This window comes from Elaeis guineensis, chromosome 4, assembly GCF_000442705.2.
Source record: "Elaeis guineensis isolate ETL-2024a chromosome 4, EG11, whole genome shotgun sequence".
Taxonomy (NCBI): domain Eukaryota; kingdom Viridiplantae; phylum Streptophyta; class Magnoliopsida; order Arecales; family Arecaceae; genus Elaeis; species Elaeis guineensis.
The window spans coordinates 20,488,212-20,511,436 of record NC_025996.2 but is presented as its reverse complement, the minus strand read 5'-3'; the positions used below and the strand labels follow the sequence as shown (position 1 = coordinate 20,511,436).

The 23,225-nt window shown below is 41.2% G+C and overlaps 1 protein-coding gene across 1 annotated transcript; it reads right to left on the bottom strand.

Moving 5' to 3' along the window:
• Window positions 1-17,654: 17,654 nt before the first annotated feature.
• On the bottom strand, window positions 17,655-18,392 carry LOC140857267 (uncharacterized). The gene has a single exon (XM_073256036.1). It carries the CDS (start codon window positions 18,390-18,392, stop codon window positions 17,655-17,657), a length of 738 nt encoding a protein of 245 aa, XP_073112137.1.
• Window positions 18,393-23,225: the final 4,833 nt, after the last annotated feature.

Genomic DNA, 23,225 nt, shown 5'->3' with positions numbered 1-23,225 from the left:
ACATGTTTCTCCCTTCTCAACCCAAAACTTAATCCTTGTGTTTGGCTTCCTCATGGTGTCACTATTTCTCATCATGCATTGCCATTGTCTATAGGTACGAGAGATAAAGATAGAGAGAGAGAGGGAGGAGGAGAAGAAAGAGATATCAAAAATAAAGTTCAAGGTGCACTGGCTATGGTGGAAGTGGAGGAGCGGTGCTTGATAATAGTAAGGATGCTACAGATGGGGAGGTGCTTGAGGGTGCAAAAAAGGGAGGACAAGGAGGATGCGGTCTTCCTCCTCCTTAGATCGTTAGGGCACCCTCTTGCAGGCCCTCCAACAATCGACCGCCAAATGTGGCATATCCTCTATAGCTCTCCATCACCTTATCTACCTCATCTACGAGACACCATAAAATTGCTATCTACCTTGACTTCCTTACTAACTTTATCATTTATGACAATCTTGCCCTCGTCTAGATACATCTCTCACCCTCTTCGACTGTATCTCTACCTGATAGTGTTGTGTTGCCACTACCTCTATCAATTGCTCTGACACCTCCTATGTAAGGAGATTATCACCTCCTCAGCCTCCACCTCTACTCTTTTATCCCCTCCCTCTCCAAGCCAAAGCCTCTTCCTCTCTGTTTGCCTCCTCTTGCTCCCGGAGGCGTAGGTGGTGAGCAGTGCAACGGCTTGCATCCACCATTGAGATGAATTTGGCAGAGCATAACTAAAATAACAAAAATATTCTTTATCTTCAAAAAAATGAAAATAAGAAGGTTGGTGACAGTAATATATTAATAATTAAATATCTTAATTATCTTGATTTATTGAACAATCAAAATATATCCTCATTTTTTATAAAATAATATAAATGAGTACCATAGCAAATACCTTGAAAAAAATTATATTTATTTTATATTTTAAAAAGATAATTTGCATAACTTTTTAGAGAGTAATATAAAAGGGTAATAAAGTTATTTTATATTAAAAATAGTTTATTTATTAAATTTGTCATTCCAAAATCTAACAAGATGATTATATTTGCAAAAACAGGAAGGCTTGAAGGATCTATATATAGAATTTATGAAGGGTAAATATGCAATAAGTCATATTTACAATGGTGTATATATGCTAAGAAAACTCTTTTATATCTTTGGGTTAGGCCAGCCATGATTTTTTAATCATTGTCCGGCAATAATCTTTGTTATGCTAGGTGCCATGAATTATAATAGAATAGTAACTAAACAGCACCCGTCATTAATTTTATTAATGGATGCCAATAACGTGACTCAAAATTTTCTGTTACTATATTAAAAAGAATGTTGGGTCTTTTGAGTTTGTCAAATTTACTCATTCCTTGCATATCATTTGATTCATGAAAAAATATATTATATAACTGTTGCGGTCAATCTTCTATTGCACCTGTCATCGGTGAAGAGCACATGCAAAATAAAATTCATATTGACTGAAATTATGTACGATGGGATCCTTTGATGCTTAAATCAGTAGGAAATAGTCAAACAGAAAGTAAAAAATAAAAAGTGGTAGAGTATCAGCCCAAAAATATCCTATCCTTGCTGTTCGTTTACCTCTCTTTTATAAATAATCTGCTAGTAATTATTTGTAACGGTTAAGCATGTGGATCCCGCTTATTCCGATATTATGTGATCGTAGAATGGACGGTTAAGGCCCTCTGATGAATGATGTATATGACTATTATACGCTTTCTGCACTGACGGTTTCTGATATGCCGACTTTATATCAGTAGTCTGAATGCGTCGACTGTATGTCGGTGATTGTAGAAATCTGAATGACCATCGGTTGGTGACTCTGATATACCGATTGGCCATCGGTTATGAAGTTGGTTGTCGCTATAGTTGAATGATATTTATCAGAAAAATTGATCGAGAATTGCCGACTGTCGATCGGCTTACTAATTGATAGTTGCTTGTCTGTACCTATTAGGCTGATTGAAAGTTAGGTGATATGTTGTAATTGAGTCAGAACTCATCTTGCAATATAGCTTTGATGGTCCATCATTCTAACCGATAGATAGTCGGTTGGCTGACTGTGAATCGGAGAAGCAGATTGAATTATCCCAACAGTTGTCCCCCACTCCCAAATCCAAGATAGCCTGGCATGTGAATTGACACGTGGCTTGACACGCTGGACAAAGAGAGTTGTCACGTGTTATCTCGAGTCCTGATTTAATGGGAGGCATTAATGGATCCTTCGAAAGTTGAAAGATCTCCAGTTGTTTTGTCTTTTCGATGGTCGTACGATCATCATTGGGAGTGTCGATTCAAGGAGATGATCAGGCGATCGGACGATTTGGTTGATTTGATTCTGATTTGTTGATTGCTGCCACGCATCCAGTTATTATTGGCTCTTAACTACTTATGCGGATAGATATGGCATGGCATGATCAGACGGTATGTGCGTCGAACCATTCGATCAATGGTCAGTTTTGATGTAGCCACATGTTAAAATTCAGGACAATCTTGATCTAAATAAATCCATCCCAACCGTTAACAGGTTCTATATATATAATGTTGCTTTCTTTTAGATTTTCTACTGCATTTTGAGAGTTCGAAAGTTCTTTTTGTAGGTGCTGAGGTTCCTGTTGAGTTCCAAGTCGAGAGTCAGGATTTTCAGATCTTTCTTTAACCTTCAAGCTAGACTTCTCTTTCCTTTTTCCTTCTTTTGCTTTTTTGATTTTTTACTATTTTTGATGGCTAGTAGCAGTAGGAAGGGTAAGGCTAGGGTAGAGGATGATGGACCTTCAAGTAGAGCACCCATCCTTCAGCCTTCTCTAAGTCAATGACCGACTAGTTCGGTTGGTAACTCTCTTCCAAGTCCGGCATAGAGGTTTCCTCTCTGACTGAGTCCGCAGTCATTTATTTTCGGAAGCAGTACTGTATTTTGAAGCAGTTTTAGCTGTTTGTGCTGGGTCCAGATGGTCGGATGATTTTTTCTCCTCCGGATCAGGTCACTTTTTATGTTGAGAACCTTCAGGTTGTGCTCCAATTTTCGATTTCGGAGTTCATTTGGAACATTCTTGATTATTATCGACTTTGCTTGGCCCAACTTATGCCGAATTCCATTCGGCTTCTCATTTCTTTTACTTTATTGTATCATATGATCCTGATAGAACCTAAACCTTTCCTTTTTCGTGCTTTCTTTGTTCTTTGCCCTCATCCAAAGGCTGAAGGCTGGTGGTTCTTAAGTCCGAGGAAGGATTTATCTTTCATTACCGATCTCCCATCCTTCATCCATGATTGGAAGACATAATTTTTTTTGTTTCCTTTTCTTCACCTTAGAATTTTTCTTCCACTTGGGAGAATCCGAGGACAAGCCCGAATGAACACAGTTAGGTTGATGAGATCGATCGAAAAGACTTCCTGTGACTGAAGGACATGGAAGTCCCTTCGCAACGGGAGCTGTTGACAGAGAAGTCTCTCTACGACGCCGAACTTAGTTCGGTGCTTGCCATAGGTATAATATAGTTGACCTTTTATTTTCATCATTATTTTTTACTTGGCTTCGGATTTGTAACTAAGTCATTGTCTTTTATTTGTAGCTTTACAACGTACAGCTCGACCGTCAGTGGATGAAGTTCGAGGGTTTGCCATCAAGAAGAGGTCTACTGCAAGTGTTGGTCCTCCCCAAGCTTTGAAGAAGGGTTGGATTGATATTCCTTCAGTAGTGGTGAGCCAGACCGACATTCCATCGATAGTCGTCAAGGAGGTTAGGGCTGAGCCAGTCATCACACTATCGGCCTAGATGGTGCTTCCACTAGTTGAAGTGCTTTCGACAGCTGAGGAGCCGAGTGATCATGGCAATGCCATAGTCATCGAAGCACCACCGGCCAGAATAACATCGGCTAGTGTAGAGTTGATAGAGTCTCAAAAAATTTCTACACCCGAACCAGGACCGACCGAGATGGAACCGACACTATCCCAGGTACCTTCAATACCTGAATGGATGGCAGGATCAAGCGATCGACTGCCTACTAGAGAGTGAGGGAAAGCGCCAGCTACTTTGGTTGACGATGGATCGTCGACGGGCTTCATGGAGCTTTTCGACGTTTGGATTCCCGTTGGTGAGTCAGCTTTCGTGAACCCAAAGTTGGCCAAGTGACTCATTGAGATTGCGCTTCTTCCGACTAACAGGGAAAGCAGGAAGAGTCGGACGGTGTCCGAAATATTCTCATCCTTTTACCCGATGATCCTCTGTGTAAGTCGGTATTTTACTTTTCAATTATCTTTTCTAACATATTTTTTCTAACTACTTTCTCTTTCTTTTAGCTGGCACACAACATGTCGGTGCTGGAGAGCAGTTATCGAAAGATCGCAGACTTCCACCGAATGTGGAGCGATAAGGTTTCAGTCGTGAACGTCGAGAAGGCTGCTGCTATTGAACTCCTCTAGGTGGCAACTGAACGGGAGAAGGCAGTGGTTGAATGGGAGAAAGAGCTCTAAGAGGAAATCTCTCATGTTAAGGTCGAGTTGGAGTCAACTAGAATCGAATTAGAGTCGGCCCAGTAGAATGTTAAGTCCCTGAAGTTTCAAATTGAGAGTAAGAAGCACTCGATCAACCAGATCCGGAGGGAACATGATGGCTGCATCGATGAGCTGGAGAATGAACAGGGAAGGCATCAAGCCATCGAGGAGATGCTGGCACTGGCTGATGCAAAGTTGGCTTCCACCAAAAAAGAAGCGAAGTCGACCTAGGAAGTGCTCAGTTGGACACAGGAGCAGGTCATCGATGATTATAAAGTATTTGAGGATTTCAAGAATGAAATCCTTAGGGGTGGCAGCATATCTTATTGGGTCAATTATGAGGATGGGAGAGACGCGGTCGGAAAGCTTTATCCTGATCTAGATTTAAGCAACATAACCATCCTAGCTGGTGTGTTAGGAGAGGAGCCAGTCGATGATACAACGGCCTCGATCGAAGAAGTCGCACCGGCTGTGATAGAGTCGGCCCCAACTGCAAAAAAAAGCTGCACCAGAGTCGGTCAGAATAGAATCGGCTACTATCGAAGGCCACGAAATCGAAGCTGCGGTGGTTACCAACATAGTCGAAGAAGAAACTGACTGGTGATCGGTGTAGATATCTTTTTCTTTCTTTCTTGTAATCAGACGATAATCCAACTTACTTTTTGTAATCGAACTTTGGGTCTAATTTTGTAATCCTTTGCTCATGAATGAAAAGGATAGTTTTTTAAGTGTTGAAAATTTTTTGTGTCGAACTCCTGGTATATTGCTTTTCATTGTAGATGACTTGTTGTCAATGCAGTCGAATGTTAATCAGATTGTCGATTATCAATTGGTGTGTTAAATATCGATCGGTAGTCATAGCAGAATAATTTATCTGGTAGCCGGATATCAACTGATTTAGCTTTTAGGCATAAATTTTTTTAAATATTTAATAGACGATGGTAAGCCGAATATCCTTCGATCGAGCGAAGTCGAGTCGGTATATTTTTTGATTTAGTCGAGATCAAATCGGCTTATTCTTCTGCTCAACCATGGTTGAGTCGATATGTTGTTCCACTCAGCCATAGCTGAGTTAGCATATATAATTGTCCGACCAGAGTCGGTATGTAGAGTCATCTGATTGAGATTGGGTCGGCATATTTTAGTCGATTGGTTATCAATCTGATGTCATAATTCAGTGTTCAAGAGGCCGAAGCGGTAGCAGCGACTAAAGTTGTTAATGAAATCAAGTGGTAGTCGCTGTAGTTTCTCTTTTTGTTATCGGACCTCAGTTTGACATTTGTAGCCTTCAATTGGCAATGAAAGAAATTTTATAGGGTACCCAAAAGAGATCAAAGGGTATTATTTCTACCTTGCTAATGAGCAAAAGGTGTTTGTCAGCCTTAAGACAATCTTTTTAGAAAAGAAGTTCCTTAGTGAAGGAACTGTTGCCTCTAAAGTCGAACTTGACAAAGTTCGACAGGTGGAAAAACCGACGCATGTTACTGAACCTGAACCAGATTTGATTAGATCAGATCCGGAGCCCATTGATTATGCACCCTTAAGGCAGTCTGGTAGAATACCACATCAACCGGACAGATACTATGGTTTCTTGGTCCGGAATGGTGATCCTGTCGAACTTGATAAAAATGATGAGGATCCGATCACCTACATGGATGCAATGCAGAGACCTGACTCTGAGAAATGGCTAGAGGCCATGAAATTCGAAATGAAGTCCATGAAAGTCAACGATGTGTGGACATTGGTTGACCCACCCGAAGGAGTAAAATCCATAGGGTGTAAATGGGTCTTCAAAAGGAAGAGGGGCGCAGACGGAAAGGTGGAGACCTATAAAGCCCGTCTGGTTGCCAAGGGTTATCGTCAATGTTATGGTATAGACTATGACGAGACATTTTTTCCTGTGGTAATACTCAAATCCATTCGGATTATGCTTGCGATAGCTGCCCATCTGGACTATGAAATCTGGCAGATGGATGTGAAGACAGCTTTTCTAAACGGAGAGCTGGACGAAGAGGTGTATATGATACAACCTGAAGGGTTCACATCCACAGATGAGTCTAAGGTGTGCAAGCTACAGAGGTCCATTTATGAACTTAAGCAGGCATCTCAGAGTTGGAATATACGTTTTGATAGGACGATCAAAACGTATGGCTTCGTTAAGAACGGAGAAGAGCCCTGCATTTATAAGTGGGCTAATGATCCAGTAGTAGTATTTCTTGTATTGTATGTGGATGACATTCTCTTAATCGAGAATGATGTCCCTGCATTACAGGGAATAAAGATTTGGCTATCGTCACAGTTCTCCATGAAGGATCTGGGAGAAGCTTCCTACATCCTAGGGATGAGGATATATAGGGATAGATCCAAAAAATTACTTGGCTTATCCTAGTCCACGTACATTGATACTATGCTGAAAAGGTTGAGCATGAAAAATTCCAAGAAAGGCTATCTACCGATAGGCCATGAAATTTCTCTCTCGAAGAGGGATTGTCCGACAACACCTCAAGAGAGAGAGCGTATGGGTAGGATTCCATATGCTTCGGCAGTGGGATCTATCATGTACGCCATGACATGTACACAATCAGATGTGGCATACTCACTAGGGGTAGTGAGTAGATACCAATCTGATCCAGGAGAGAATCACTGGAAGGTTGTTAAAACCATCCTGAAGTATTTAAGAAATACTAAGGACCAGTGGCTTATATATGGTGAATCGGACTTGAGACTTATAGGGTTTACAGACTCTAGTTTTCAGTCTGAACGCGATGATAGCAAGAGTGTGTCAGGATTTATTTTTATCCTTTATGGTGGGGCTGTCTGCTGGAAGAGTTTCAAGCAGCACACTGTGGCTGATTCAGTATGCGTGGCAGAGTATATTGCTGCATCAGATGCTGCCAAAGAAGCAGTGTGACTGAGAAAATTCATCACCGAGCTCGGAGTAGCACCCTCCCTTGTTGGTCCAGTTCTGCTCTACTGCGACAGTTCTGGAGCCATTGCTCAGGCGAAGGAACCAAAGGCACACCAGCGGATGAAGCATATTCTGCGCCGCTACCATCTCATCCGAGAGATCGTGGATCGAGGTGACGTCGACCTTCAGAAGATCGATGGGAAGGAGAACCTGACCGACTCATTCACTAAAGCCATTGCGGTGAAGGAGTTCAACGACTACAAGTCGAAGATGGGTATTAGATACTGCACCGATAGGCTTTAGGCCAAGTGGGAGATTGTTGGGAATAGTGTCCCAAAGCCAATCGTCAGTCTGTTGACGGTTGTGCTCCTTTTTGTATTAGTACATGAATTATAAATAAATAAAAATTATTTTGATATTTTTTCATCATAAATGTTTCATCTTCTAGTGAACTCCTGTGTTGTGGTGAAGTCCTTAGGACTATTTAGACTCGACAAAGGAGGATTTGTCGCTTAGTCCTTAAACATGTTCACGACCAAATGATACGTTGTTACCAAGGACGACAACGTTTATCGAACATAGGTCGTTGTGTGCCATATGGGTTGGTTGTCCTCATAACCAAAGAATGTGGAGACACTCCTATGGCATACAGGTGAGATGTAATGGTACATCTGCACTGAACGTGACCAACTCTGGAGCTATTTCTGCTGTCAAGATTTGCTCCGATGGGATATGGGTATAAATGTCCCTCCGACCTGAGACCGTCACGGTGACTTGCAAGCAACTCACTGCACTTAGGCACTGGACTACCTGAATTTCTAATTCAGTGACGGAAGGCTGCTGGGTGTAATCAAGTACTTGACTTGTCGGTGCGTGTGTCAAGATGGGATTGACCACTCCAGTTTAGGAGCTGTGTACAGTCGTGTTTCAATTTAGTAAAATCTTGGTCAGGGTAGTCCTAGTGAGGAGTCACAGGACTAATTGAGTTGAGCACGATTCGGGTGATATCATCAGGGTTGACAGTTTAACCCTGAGTCGTCCTAAACACAGGGGTCAAAAGGGATGAATTATACGATAACCATATTCACGTAGGTTCTGAATGTTGCGATTGCGATTATTCGACCTATCCGATCGTCGGGTACCATTGCTAGATGGTCACTTCGATTAGTACAGAAATTGGTTCCTGTGCTACCGGCTTAGGTTCGAACCTGCGGGGTCACACACATTAGAGGTTCTTTTCTGATCTGATGGCTGATTATGAGTCTTATCTGTCTGGGACTCTATGATTGAGAATTAGGATTCTCTGATCATGAGTTCCACACATTTTGGGTACCGGAGTCAAAATTTTGAATTTCAAATTTTGAATTTGAAATTTGAATTCTTTGATCAGGATTTCATATCGATGGTCTCTGATGCCTGATTGCCCATCGGATTTGGACTCAATATTTATGAGAGGTTTAATTAGTGATTTGATCGCTAATTAACTCAATTTGATTGAGTAATTATTTTTGGATCAAGTCCAATTGAATTGGATTCAGTTTGGATTGACCCGATTAGGTTAAATGTTGACATAATCGCTAAGGTGGTTTAGTCCTTGATTTGATCAGGGGTTAGGCTTAGCTAATTCTTGATTTAATTAGAATTTTATTGAGCCTAATTAAGCCTAATTATGTTAGATTTAATCTATTCTAATTGTGCTTAACCTATTTAGATTAGGTTGGCTCAATTTGAATCAAACCATCTTGTTTTAAATTTCCTACGACACCTAACTTCCTTGCACCCATTTGAATTCACGAGAAGAAACTTCTCGTAAAATTTTTCTCACGCAAAACCCTTCCCCACGCCCTCATTTGTGTGCCATATGGATGGATAAAATAATTAGTTAGCCATTCAAATTCAAAGCATGTTTGAATTTGAATGGATAACTTATCACTTGCCCCTTCATCCTTATCCATTTTGTGCGTCACATTAGTTACACGAGAAAAGGTTTCTCATGAAACATTTTCCACGCACAAAGAGCCACGCCCCTTCTCTTCTCACGCCCAAAAGGATAGGGATAAGTTGGTTTTCATTTGAATTCAAATTTGATTTGAATTCAAATGTGTAACCTCTTGTCTTTATCCTCTCACGCGGATAAGACACGTTCGACGTTGTTTTAAAAATGGAAGAAAGGTGGGGTGTGCGCAAAAAAATTAAGAGAAAGAAAGTGGGGCGTGAGGAAGGCTTGTGTGTAAGGTGAAGGTCCAAAACCTTCCGAGAGAAAAAGAAAGAAAAGAGAGAACATTGGGTGCAGGGTTTTTGGTGTGTACCCTAGGGTTTCTACCTAGGGATCGGGAAGTGAGATTGGTGTGCCACGAGTGTCGTGAGTTCACCAAATTTTAGGAAGAGATCCATCAGCCTCTCAAGCAACTGTGCAGACGATTCAGAGCGTCCAAAAAGTCAGCACACATCGATCGAAAGAGTTCGATCAACATCTGCCATCAAAAGGGTGAAATCACGAACTAGCATTCGTGAGGAGCTGATCAGATGGAAGCTTCATGTGGATGATCCGCTGAGGCCAGATATTTGTGTGGCTGCGACGTGACGATCAGAGCTCCCCGACGGTGATCAGATTGCGATGATCGACTACCTGCAAAAGGTGATGTGTTCTGAACACAGTACTGTAAAAAGTTTACTGACTCAAATTTGAATTTCAAATTTAAATGCATGCTGTTGTATCATATTTAGATCCTAGTGTAGGATTAATTAGTATTAATTAATAAGATTAATTAATAATTCTGCTGTAAAATAATAATTTTGAAAGAATTTTAAAATTACCATTTTGCCCCTGCACAAAATTTTTGCTACACTACCTCCATCAGCACTTTTATTTACGATGGAAAGATTGTCTAGTGAAGCTGGTGGAGTTATTTTGAACTCTTATTTTCATTATTATTGGATTTATTTTCTCTCTCCTATATGGTGCATCAATCTGTTGTGGCTAATCCTCTGTTACACCCATCGCTGGTGAAGAACATCTGCAAAGTAAAATCCATACTGATCGGAGTTGTATCTGGTGGAGACCCTCCGATGCTCAAGTCAGTAGGGAGTGGTCGAACAGAAAGTAAAAAATGAAAAGTGGTAGAGTATCAGCTTAGAAGTGTCCTACCCTTGCTGTTCGTTTACCTTCCTTTTATAAATAATCTGCTAGTAACCATTTGTAACGATTAGACGTATGAATCCCACTTATTTCGGTATTATGTGATCATGGAATGGATAATTAAGGCCCTCTGATAATCGTGATATATGACCGTTATGCACTTTCTATGCTGGTGGTTTCTGATATGTCAATTTTATGTCAGTAGTCTGAATGCGTCGACTGTATGTCGATAATCATAAAAATTCGAGTAACCATCGATCGATGACTCTGATATACCGACCAATCATTGGTTATGAAGTTGGTTGAGTCGCTATAGTTGAAGATATTTATCAGAGAAGTTGGTTGAGAATTACCGACTGTCGGTCGGCTTACTGATTGATAGTTAGTGATTTGTGCCTATTAGACCGATTAAAAATCGGATGTATATTATAATTGAGTCAGAACTTATCCTGCAATGTAGCTTTGATGGTCCATCATCCTAACCAATAGATAGTCGATTGGCCAACTGTGAATCAAAAAAATAGATTGAATTACCCTAACAGTAACAATCATCCAATATGAATTATTTTAGAAAGAAAAAGTATGGAATGGCTGATATCATGATTTCACTTCTACGTCCAAACCCCACATCCAATATGATCTTTCTAATACTCCAATTCTCTCTTCTTACTATTCAAACTAACCTCTTTATTGAATAAATTTATTTCTCATCTATCTCTGTCTCCCTCTTTCATAACTTTATTTATCTCCAATCTATTTTTCTTGTTCTAGTTTTTATTTTTAAATTTATTCTCTTATTATTTATTTTTAATTGTTATGTTTGGTATTTCATCCTTTCTTTAAAATCATGATATGTAATTGTTGTTCTCTTATCTGATTTTTATTATCTATATTATTTTCTAGTTTCTATTTTATCTTTTATTTTTTAAATTCTATTTATTATTTTTGATGAAATAAATAATTTTATTTTATATTTTGTTTGACATCCTTTATTTAAAATCATGATATGTATTTATTATTCTTTCATCTAATTTAACTATTCCTTTTTCACTAACTACATCTTGTGTATTTGTGTGCTAGCACGTCCAAATGTAATGTTGATTGATACCAATAAGACTTCATTTAGTGGTCAAATCTAGATATCTATCACCTTTTGTTATTCTGTTTTGACCTGCTTTATAACAAATCAAGAGATGTCAGCTTCCTTGATAAACAAATCTAGGTTGTGCTTATGCTGGTTCATGGAAGATGGACTGGCATTTCTCCATAATGAACCATGCTAACTGTTGCTGCTAATCTCCTCATTGTCTGTTCGTCGGAAATGAGCACCTGCAAAATGAAGTCCGCACTGATCGGAGTTGTCTCCGACGGAGACCCTCCGATGCTTAAGTCAGAGAAGGAGACTGGACAACAGTCGAATGAGAATAGAGACAGAGCTGAGCATATCAAGATTAGCTTATCGAAATTTATTGTCTTATCTCCTTTTTATAGAGTAGATCATCGTAACAGTCAAATATGATCCCGTATTTAGTGGCATAGAATCATGAAGAGGTAATCTCGTTGTGGGTTATTAATTCCCATGGATTACGCTGCGATATCAGTGGAGTAACCATTTGTGACGGTTATGATATATTTGAATGAGTCGGCTGACTGTTCGTCGGGAGTCGGTTGTCGGTTAGTAACTCTGAAATACCGATGGCCAAAGTAGCTTATTGTTTGTAGAGTCCGAACATTGGCCGCCTGTCGATCTTGATTTGATGAGGATTGTTCGATTGGTCGGTCGAGAGTAGCATCGATCTACTCAACCGACATATAGTCGGTAATCACTTCCAGGATCGTCTGTTCATTTGGTGAGTCAGAGTCGGACGTCGGTCAGTGTGTGCAAAAGATTGATCGATTTATGGAGTCGATCGGTTTACTCCAACAGTTGCCCCCCCACTCCTAAGTCCAATGGTGGATCATCGCATGCGTCGTCACATGGTTAATTGCCTTGGATGAAAGGAGTTGTTGTCTGTCATGTCGAATTTCGGTTCTGACACTACCTTCATTAGAGTACAGTCGAACAGTCATTTTGTTGCTTTCGAGCCATCGTATCGGTAGGAGGATTTGGTGTCAGATGTCGTATCGGAAAGGTAAGCCAGCGCCAGCTGTTACATTGGGGAAGGCGAACCGGCATCGCAGGATTTAATTCTGGCATGTAGATTTTCGTCATGTGTTAGGCGCCATTGGGTCGGAGACGTTCATGCGGATAAGGATGACATGGTTCAATCTGGGGTAAGTGCGTCGAACCGTCCAATCCACAGTCGGTCCAGATGTTGCCACATGTCGTCATCCAATGTGTTCTCGATCTGACCGCTTTCATTTGGGCCGTCAGGCATTCCTATATAAAGAAGCTACTGTCAGTCAGGTACTCATCCCTCATTTCATCCTTTCTGATGGGAGAGCTTTGTTAGAGAGCCGCTCTTGAGTGAAAACTATTCCTTGTTATTTTCCAGAGCCTCCAAAATGGTTTTGATGGGTGAGGTTCTTGCAGGGGGTGGTTGGTTGGAGATTCTGACAGACGGCTCCCTATCGGACCCGGAGGTTTTTCTGTCACGTGGTCCGATTGTAAGTCGATTTTGAAAGCAGAATTGTGCTTCGAGCCGACATCAGCTTTTCACCCCTGATGCCAATGGTGGGGTCGATGACTCGTTACTGTGTATTCGATGTCTCCGTCTTAGCTGCATGATCAAAGTCATTTTTGTCGGTGAACAAAAATCTGAAGCCCGTCTCTAGCTCCGATTGTCGGTCAGACTTCAGCAAGGAGGGTGCAGTCGTTGATCGTATTCTTCATATAGAAGTGGGTCAGGCTGTTGGCGTGGTTGGTCGGGCAGTATGATCGGCCAACCATCTTCGCAGTCTGATCCGATTCGTACCATTTTTGAGCTGGAAGGTAAAGTTTATTAAAGAAGCCGATTCAAAGTGGATCCGTTGATTCTTCAACGAAATGAAAGGCGGCTACGAAGATTAGTCGGTGTATCTTTTTTTTTTTTTTTGTAAAGAGAGTTGTAATCAGACTTCGGTCCAATTTTGTACTTTCTTTTCTGATAATGAATGAAAATATTTTCTTTCAAGATATAGAATTTTTGTTTGCTGAAATGTCTGTGATGTCCGTCTGTGGAGTAATCTCCGAACGTAGATTCGACCATCCCGCAGATTGTAAGGTTTGCTAGTCGTGTAGTTTTCAACGTATTTAGTTAGGATAATGATAGTAAGTCATATATCTATTACTCGGACTTTGATCGGGTTCATGCGTCGTATTATCTGATAAACGGTGGCAAGTCGAATATCTCTCGATTGACTGAGGCCATGTCAGTATAATTCCAATCCGACCTTAGTTATTTTAGTATTTTGCCTTTCTTAGTTGATACCAAGTCGGCAAATTAGCCAGTCATTTGAACGAAAAGCTGACTATAGAGGCGGTGCAACTTTTGTGGAGAAAATCTGTGTGGTCGATGCTAGCCTCCCATTGAAGTAGATAGGTCAGTTCTGCAGGAGAATCGGGATGCAGACGGTGGTCAGGTTGAAGATTTCTGACTTCTTTGGAAATCAGACCCCAAGCCGTGACATCGATGATCCGACCTCCACAATGAGGACTGACATTTCATTAGAAGTCTGGTTTACATTCTGGAACAGAATTATATTTTCAAGTGCGTACAAGGATCACTGATAGTACAACTTTAGATTGTCGTCATTCCTTATTCGAAGAATAGCCGAACCTTCCAAGGTTTCGAGCTGATAGATATCTGATCTGTTTGTCTCTGATAGATAGATATCTGATCTGTTTGTCTCTGATATCCTGTAGGGTCCTTCCCAGTTCGGAGATAGCTTTTCTTTATCTAGAGATTTTGAAATTTTTGCTTTTCTCAGAACTAAGTCTCCTGGTCGAAAAACTTTCGGCTTGACTTTGGTGTTATAGTACCGAGCTATCTTTTATCGGTACGTGGCCATGCGAAGTTGAGCTTCACATCGGAGTTCTGGTAGGAGATCCAAATCGACTCTCCGACATTCGGAGTTGTCCGGTTCATTGTATTGCTCAACTCTTGTCGATGGTAATCCGATCTCGAGTGGGATCATCGCCTCCATCCTATAGGCTAAGTTGAAAGGAGACTCTCCAGTCGGTATATGGGGAGTTATCCGATACGCCCATAAAATTGGATATAGTTCTTCGACCTAAAGACCCTTAGCCTCATTCAGTCGGGTCTTTAACCTGTGCAAGATTGTTCGGTTGGTCACCTCAACCTTTTCGTTTGATTGTGGGTGTCCGACTGATGTAAACTTATGTGTAATATGGAACTTCATACAGAATTCTCTGAAGTCTTGATTATCGAATTATCATCCGTTGTCGATGATAATGATATGTGGCAATCCGAATTTGTAGATAATGGATTTCTGGATGAAGTCTTCTATTTTGCATTTGATGATTTGGGTCAGGGGTTCGACTTTTACCCACTTGGTGAAATAGTCGATTGCGACCACTATGAATTTTCTTTGGTCAGACGTCAGGAGAAAAGAACTGAGTATGTCGATTCCCCACTAAGTGAAAGGCCAGGGTACGACAATGGATGTTAGCCAACTGACGAGTTGATGCTGTACGTTGGTATACTTCTGGCATGGTTTGCACCTCCGGACCAAGTCAGCCGCATCCTTTTTCATGGTGGGCCAATAGTAACTTTGTCGTAAAATCTTATAGGTTAGGGACTTGCCCCCCAAGTGGCTTCCATAAATTCCTTCATATACTTTTCTAAGTGCATAATCGGCATCGGTCGGTCCTAGGCACTTCAGTAAGAGAAGGGAGAATGACCTTTTGTAGAGACGACCATCCATTATCACATACTGGGAAGCTGCCCATCAGGTTCATTTTGCTTTTGCAGAGTCTTCAGGGAGGACTCTGTCGGACAGATACCGGATAATCGGATCCATCCAACTAGGTTCGGCTGTTAGCTGCAATACTTTTTTATTTTTATCGATGCTCGATTGTTCAAGACACTCCACGAATGTTCAGCCCAGCGAACTGTAAGCAGTCGTTGCCAATCTAGAAAGTACGTCGGCTCGAGCATTCTTGATCCTGGGTATGTGGAAGATCTCGAAATATCTTAAATTCATCATGAGGTCTTTCATCTTTTGAAGGTATATTGCTATGATCGGATCTCGAGCTTCGAATTCATCTTTGACTTATCTTACGATCAGTTAAGAGTCGATGAAGAATTTCAGACTGTCAATCTCGAGCTCCTTAGTTATTTTCAAATTGACTAAGAGAGCTTCATATTCGGCTTGGTTATTTGAACTTTGAAGTCGAACCGAAGGACATACTCGGTGACTATCCCTTCTGAGTTGGTGAGAATGAGGCCAGCTCTACTGCCTTGAGCATTCGATGTCCCGTCGATATGCAACACCCAGGTCAATCTTAGGTCGGGCTCGGGGGTTGCAGCCTCCTTCATGGTTGCATCTATTGTGCAACTTGTTGTCAGCTATTGTGCATTTTGCAATGAAGTCAGTTAGAACTTGTGCCTTCATGGACGACCGTGGTCAATATTGTATGTCGAATTCGCCTAGTTTCACCGTCCACTTCGTCATTCGTCCCAATGTATCAGGACGGTGCAGGATCGCTTTTAATGGTTGATCGGTATGGACCGCATTAGAGTATGCCTGGAAGTAAGGGCGAAGCCATTGCATCGATATGATTAGGACATAGATCATTTTCTCCACTCTTGAATATCGGACTTCGACATTGTGGAGCACTTTGCTGGTGTAGTAGATGGATCGGTGAATTTGATTTTTATCTTTTCGAATGAGTACCGAGCAAACCGCCTCTGTCGATGTCGTCAAGTAGAGATATAGTATTTCTCCGACCTTTGATTTTATGAGTAAAGATGGAGAAGCCAGGTACTTCTTTAAGTCTTCGAAGGCTTATCGGCATTCATTTAACCAGGAGAAGTCCTTCGTTTGCCTCAAAATCTTGAAGATGGCCAGACATCTTTCAACCGACCTAGAGATAAATCGATTGAGTGCGATGATTCTGCCATTCAGTTGTTGTACCTCCTTCATATTTGGATACTTCATGTCGTTGATAGCTTTTATTTTTTTGAGATTGACTTCGATCTCTCATTGCAAAACAAGAAATCCAAAAAATTTCTCCGAGGTCACTTCGAACGCATATTTGGTCGGATTTAACCTCATTTGGTGTCGTCGGAGCATGTTGAAAGTTTCTTTCAAATCTCGAATATGGTTTGAAGTCTGGATGCTTTTCACCAGCATGTCGTCCACGTACACTTCCATGTTTCATCCGATCTGTGCTTTGAAGATTTTGTTGACGAGTCATTGATAGATGGCTCCGGTATTTTTTAGACCGAAAGATATTATTTTGTGGCAGTATAAGCCCTTGTCAGTCACAAAAGTCGTGTGTTCCTCATCCTCTGGTGCCATACAAATTTGATTATATCCAGCAAAGGTATCCATGAAGCTCAGTAGTCGATGATCCGATGTTGCATCTACCAGTTGATCGATCTTCGGTAGTGAAAAGCTATCTTTCGGACAGGCTCGATTCAGGTCAATGTAGTCGATGCAGATCCTCCATTTTTTATTGGCCTTTTTCACCATGACTACGTTGGCATGCCAGTCTGGATATATGGCTTCTCTGATGAATCCTGCTGTGAGTAGTTTGTCGACTTCTTCGTCGATGGCTTTTTGTCTTTTGGAGCAAAGGATCGCTTTTTCTATCTCACCAATTTGACGTTTGGACTGATGTTGAGCCGATGGATCATTATTTTTGAAGGAATACCGGGCATGTCCATGGCCGACCAAGCAAAGATGTTGGCATTGGCTTTGAGCAACTTGATTAGTTGTTGTTGCTCCGAATCGAACAATTGTGATCCGATTCGGATTGTTTGCTCGAGATTTTCTGTTATCGGGATGGAAGCCAATTGTTTGGCTGGCTCACTCCTTTCTTAGTTCTTCCTTTGGTCTAATTTATCAGCCGACAGGAAGTCCTCAGGTTTATTGTTCTGGGCGGAGATCGTGAAACAGCGTCGGGCGAGTTGTTAATCTCTGCATATTTCTCTGACGCCGCTTTTGGTCAGGAATCAGACCAACAGGTGGTATGTCGAGACTATCGCTCTCAGGATATTTAGTCCAGATCTTTCGAGTATGACGTTGTAGGCCGAGGGTACTCGGACGACCGTAAAGGTTATGAAGATGGTGCTTTGTTGTGGTTCAATCCCAGCGATTACGGGGAGGGTGATTTCTCCTTCTACTGTGACCGCATCTCCAGTGAAGTTGACTAATAGTGTCGAGATTTTTCTGAGTCGATCAATCGATAATTTCATTCGAGAGAAAATCGAGTAAAACAGAACGTCAGTTGAGCTCCCATTATCAATAAGTAGCCTTTTTACATCGTAATTCGCTATTGTTGCTAAAACAACAACAGCGTCATCATGAAAAGTTTGAATTCTTCGAGCATCTTCCTTCGAGAAGATTATTACATCATGGAGTCTTGATCGCTTCATTGACTCCTCGTCGGAAGTTGCCCTCCGGTCCAGCCGTCTGGTGATCATGTTGATGACTCCCATGATCGGTTGGTTATTCACAGCTTCCTCAGTCGTTTGGGATCGTCGATTGAGAAGGGGTTGAGTCGGCGGCTCCCTCCTATATTTCTCGTGGTAGCCACGTCGTATTAGGGCTTCTATTTTATTCTTGAGTTGGATGCATTGTTCGGTGTCGTAGCCGTGGTCTCGGTGGAACTGACAATACTTCCTTTGATCACGGTTCCTCGCTTTCATTGGTGGAGGGTGTCGTAGATATTTTGTCCCTTCGATCTCCATGAGGATCTGTGCACGAGGAGTAGAGAGAGGGATATAGGAATTATACCTGTTATGTGTCGGCCTTGGACTCCATCGTCGGGATGAGGTTTGCTTGTTGGATGGGAGCCTATTTGTTTCGGTCGAAGTCCCACTCTTCTTCTATTTTTTCTTTTGACCTTTATTTTCTGCCTGACACCGGTCAGAAGCTCCTTTGTCTGTGCGCATGTATTTATACGCGCATTCTAAGAGTTCAGTATACATCCGAGGAAGGATTTTATTCAGTGAGTATGTGAATCGGGATCTCCTTAAATCTCTTTTCATGATCGATATGGCCATGTCTTCGTTGAGGTCCCTGACCTTAAGCATGGCTGCGTTGAATCGGACCACAAAATCTTGGAGTATTTCGGTCTCTCCTTGTTTGATCGAAAAGAGACTATTTGAGGTTCATGGCGGCCTCTGGCTAATGCTGAAATGGGCCACGAAGGAATATTTCAGCTGCTCGAAGGAGTGGACACTTTCCGATCAAAGCCCAGAATATCAGGCCCGAGCAGCTTTTCGAAGTGTGGTAGAAAAGCCGATGCACAAGAGGACGTCAGTTGCTTCCTGGATTATCATGAGAGCCTTGTAGCTCTTGAGGTGATCGATTGGATCAGTGGAACCATCATAGGGCTCCACATGCGGCATCTTAAATCGAGTCAGGATCGGTTCATTCAAAATAAGTCGGGAGAGAGGCTGGGCGGTATGGAAATCGAAGTCATTTGATAATTTCTGACCATCTATTTGGAACCGGACGAGTCGGCGGTCGATTTTCTCGAACTTACGTTCGTAGTCTTTAAGCCGCCGGTGGTGAAAAACTCTGGAGGTTGATCATCCCAACGAATTAGAGACAGACGGTGTTCGCGGTCGCTTCTCCTTCCTTGCTCGATCTAACTAGAAAGGAGAGGGACGTCGTGAATGGTGGGTGGCGTGTCGAGATTGGTGTGAGTGCCGCTGCTCATCCCATTGAGAGAGCCGAGATCATCACTCTGGTGGAGGAGACGGAGATCGTCACGAATGACGGTGGCTATGCTTGGAAGGCACTGAATGCACCGCCGGTTGCTCCGTCGGCGGTTGTGGTGGCTGGGTTTGCTATTATTGGAGGCTTTTGACTGCCTCCGTGAGGATGTTCATTTATTGCACGATCGCAGCAATCTGAGCCTGTGATAACCACGTGGCGTGGAGAATTGAGCTCTGCTACCAGAGGCAGGGGAGGGGCCTCTTCCCGACTGGAAGAGTGTCTCGCCGAGCCGGTCGCCATTGATCGTTGCGCTCTGATTCTCGTTATTGTGAGTTTTCTTTTTGTCGCTGTTTCTCTCTACCTGGTGCGCCAATCAGTTGTTGCTAATCTCCTCGTCGTCTGTTCGTCGGGAACGAGCACCTGCAAAATGAAGTCCGCACTGACCGGAGTTGTCTCCGAAGGAGACCCTCCGATGCTTAAGTCAGAGAAGAAAACTGGACAACAGTCGAATGAGAATGGAGATAGAGCTCAGCATATCAAGATTAGCTTATTGAAATTTATTGCCTTACTCCTTTTTATAGAATAGATCGTCGTAACTGCCGGATATGGTCCCGCATTTAGCGACATAGAATCACGGGGCGGTAATCTCGTAGTGGATTATTAATCTATATGGATTACACCACGATATCAGTGGAGTAATCATTCGTGATGGTTATGATATATTTGAATGAGTCGGCCGACTGTTTGTCGGGAGTCGGTTGTCGGTTAGTAATTCTGAAATATCGACGGCCGAAGTAGTTTATTGTATGTAGAGTTTAAATATCAGCCGCCTACCGATCTTGATTCGGTGAGGAGTATTCGGTTGGTCGGTCGAGAGTAGCGTCGGTCTGCTGAGCCGATATATAGTCGGTAATCGCTTCCAGGATCGTCTGTTGGTTTGATGGGTTATAGTCGGACGTCGGTCGATGTGTGCCGGAGATCGATCGATTTATTGGAGGTCGATCGATTTACTCCAACACTAACAATGACCGTCATGCCAATCTTCACTCTATCATAGAAGTCAAGTCATATGCGCCTACAAGAGCTTCTATTAAGTTCGAGCCAAAAATAAAAAATAAAAAACAAAAAACAAACAAACTTGCTTGTCAAATGGTGTGTACACTTCAAAACTAATTAACCACCAGCCCTTTCTATTCATTAACCTTATTCTGGTACAGCTCGAACAAAGATCTAAGATGTATCTCATTTATCAATTAAGCATTTTCAAGTTAGATATGAGTTACTCTAACTGATTGACCACCCTCAATCTGTTCAATAATAAAGAAATCTTGAATCTTACCAAAAAAAAAAAATCTTGCAAATATTTTTTTATTATATAAGACTCAGACAGAATGGTAAGCACTTATATCATTTAAGAAAAGGATTTTAAAATTCGCAGGAGAATACGGATAAAGTTAGTAATTAATAACTATGCATCAATCATTAGGCAATCCCCAAGAAACCAACACACGGTGTTGCGTTATATTGTCTACTTATAATGTATTTCGCTGTAAATTCCACTGTCTGGGCCCTTTCCTTCTAGTTTTGCATTTATGCGGTCTGTTGTCATACTTTGCTGATGTTTTGTTAGGTGTTCTCACCTTTTTTGTCGTCACTATGATACCCTCTTATGCTTTGTATCTATCGCACGTTGCTTTGTGCTGTTTTACCACCGCTCGATAAAGTTTCAGTTTCCAAAAACCCAAAAAAAGAACCAACACACCACGTGCCACCTCACAGATGGCAGATGGCTTGTCCAATCACACGGCCTATGGGCTGGGCCCCACCCACATGGAGTGTTCCTTCCCTCTCCCTCATCCAATGGGCATAGCCTTGTGAAATTGTTCTCCAAGGGATCTCTTCCCTCCGATCCAAACCCGGGGCACAAACCAATGGCTGGCCTCCCCCGGATTGGTCCGGCATTCCTCTTAAAGTTGCCCTCCGAACTCCCCGACCAGCCTAGTCGTCCCCAACCCCATTTCCATGTATTGAGAGACAGTGCCTTGAGATTGTCCACCCCCCTCCGTTATAAATAATAGATATAAGCAAAGGACCGAGACATGAAGAGACTATGAGGCAAAAATTCAAGATAGAGAAGATCCACGGCAAATTAGGCATGTAATAATAATAAGCAAGTTGTGTTCTCCATGGATTCAAGTCGGGTCATTTAGTTTTGCGGCACCTGATAATTCTTTATGTTCTCTTTATGCATATAACGCTTCAAATCTTTTCTTCAAATACTAGTAGCATGAGTGAATAATGAAGCCATCAAGCTATCTAAGCTACTTAAGATGAAGTTGAATATTTACAGCCTTGAATTGCTGCCATATATTCTATATTGAGCTTCTTGTATGGCAAACATAGCTTATTGCACATTTACTCTTCGATACACACACACACACCCACCCCTAGAACCTTGCTTTTTATCTAAGGATCACACTTCTGTTGGATTTTTGGTTGATGATATCAATAAATAATTATTTTTAAGTATGCAATAATCTTATTACCCTTTTGTATTAGAACCACCTAAAAAATCAGGCAAGTGCTCTTTAAATTATAAAATGAATGTTAAAATTTTCAAGGATATTAATGCAAAAGGATTATAGTGTCTTTTTTATTTAAAATGATTATTTATTAACACTATTAGCCAAAAATATAATGGAAAGGGCACCTTACAAAAAGAAAATTTTGTAGGTACATACCCAATAAGCTATATTAGTAGGGATATATATGCCAAAATCCTTTTATATTTGTTTTTCCTATGCAAGCACAATTTTTTTGAAACTTCTATAATGATTTTATTGTTTATCTAATTTAGGAACTTCTATTGTAGATATATAATACGGTAACCCTGGAATTAGAATTTTGTTGGGTTATTCTTCTCTTACAAATTTGTCAAAAAGAAAAGATAAATCCCATGATGTTGCTTATCGACTCTAAGTATTTCTTGGAGGTGATTCACACAAAACCATAATGCTTACTAACCATCTTTAAAGCTTAAATCTCAAAATTTCAGAAAACCCCCTCGTAAAATAATTGTCAAAGATAAATGCAAAGAGCAAAACTATCCTTTTATTTCGGTATCAGACAGCTGGAGAGGGATGTACCATTGCATTCATGGCTACTCAACAACTTAACTTTTGGCTAATTTATCTAAAACGTTGAATGGTTCCACAAGCGCAAGGCTCTGCAGGTTTAGAGTGTTTACTCTCATCGTATATCTTCAATCTAGCCAATATGGGATCCTTCATAAAGATTGTTGGTTGGGAGATCTGTTGGAACCTGAAAACATCATTTTGGTTCTGCTTGTGGAAGGAAGCAACAAGGCCACAGCAATTGATGATAGATTTTAACTGCACCATTTTTTACTTCAAAAAATGAAGATTACATTTTAGTCGCAAAGCTTAAATATAAAAAAATCAAACTCCCAAAAAATTTAGATGGTGGTATAAAGTCGGGCTGAATAACACTGCTGATGACAACTAGATATGAAAGATGTGACTAGCAACAATATGTTTTCCGGAGTTGGATGGGGCAAAAAATAAGGCATGCATCGGAAGATTGCATGGCTGATATATGCACCCATATGAAGGGCATAAAAATTAAAATATTTAAGCTTATGAGAGGTGATCATGCATGTATCTATTATCTACAATACCATCAGTAACAAAGCTAAGAACAATATCAAAATAACAGTGTAAATCTGCAAATCGTCAGGCATAGAATATCTAAGTTTCTTTTCCAAAATGAATAAGAATATGAATTCTTTTGCCAGTAATTAGTAGTATATAGATATCTGTGTTAATTGCTATAGTTTT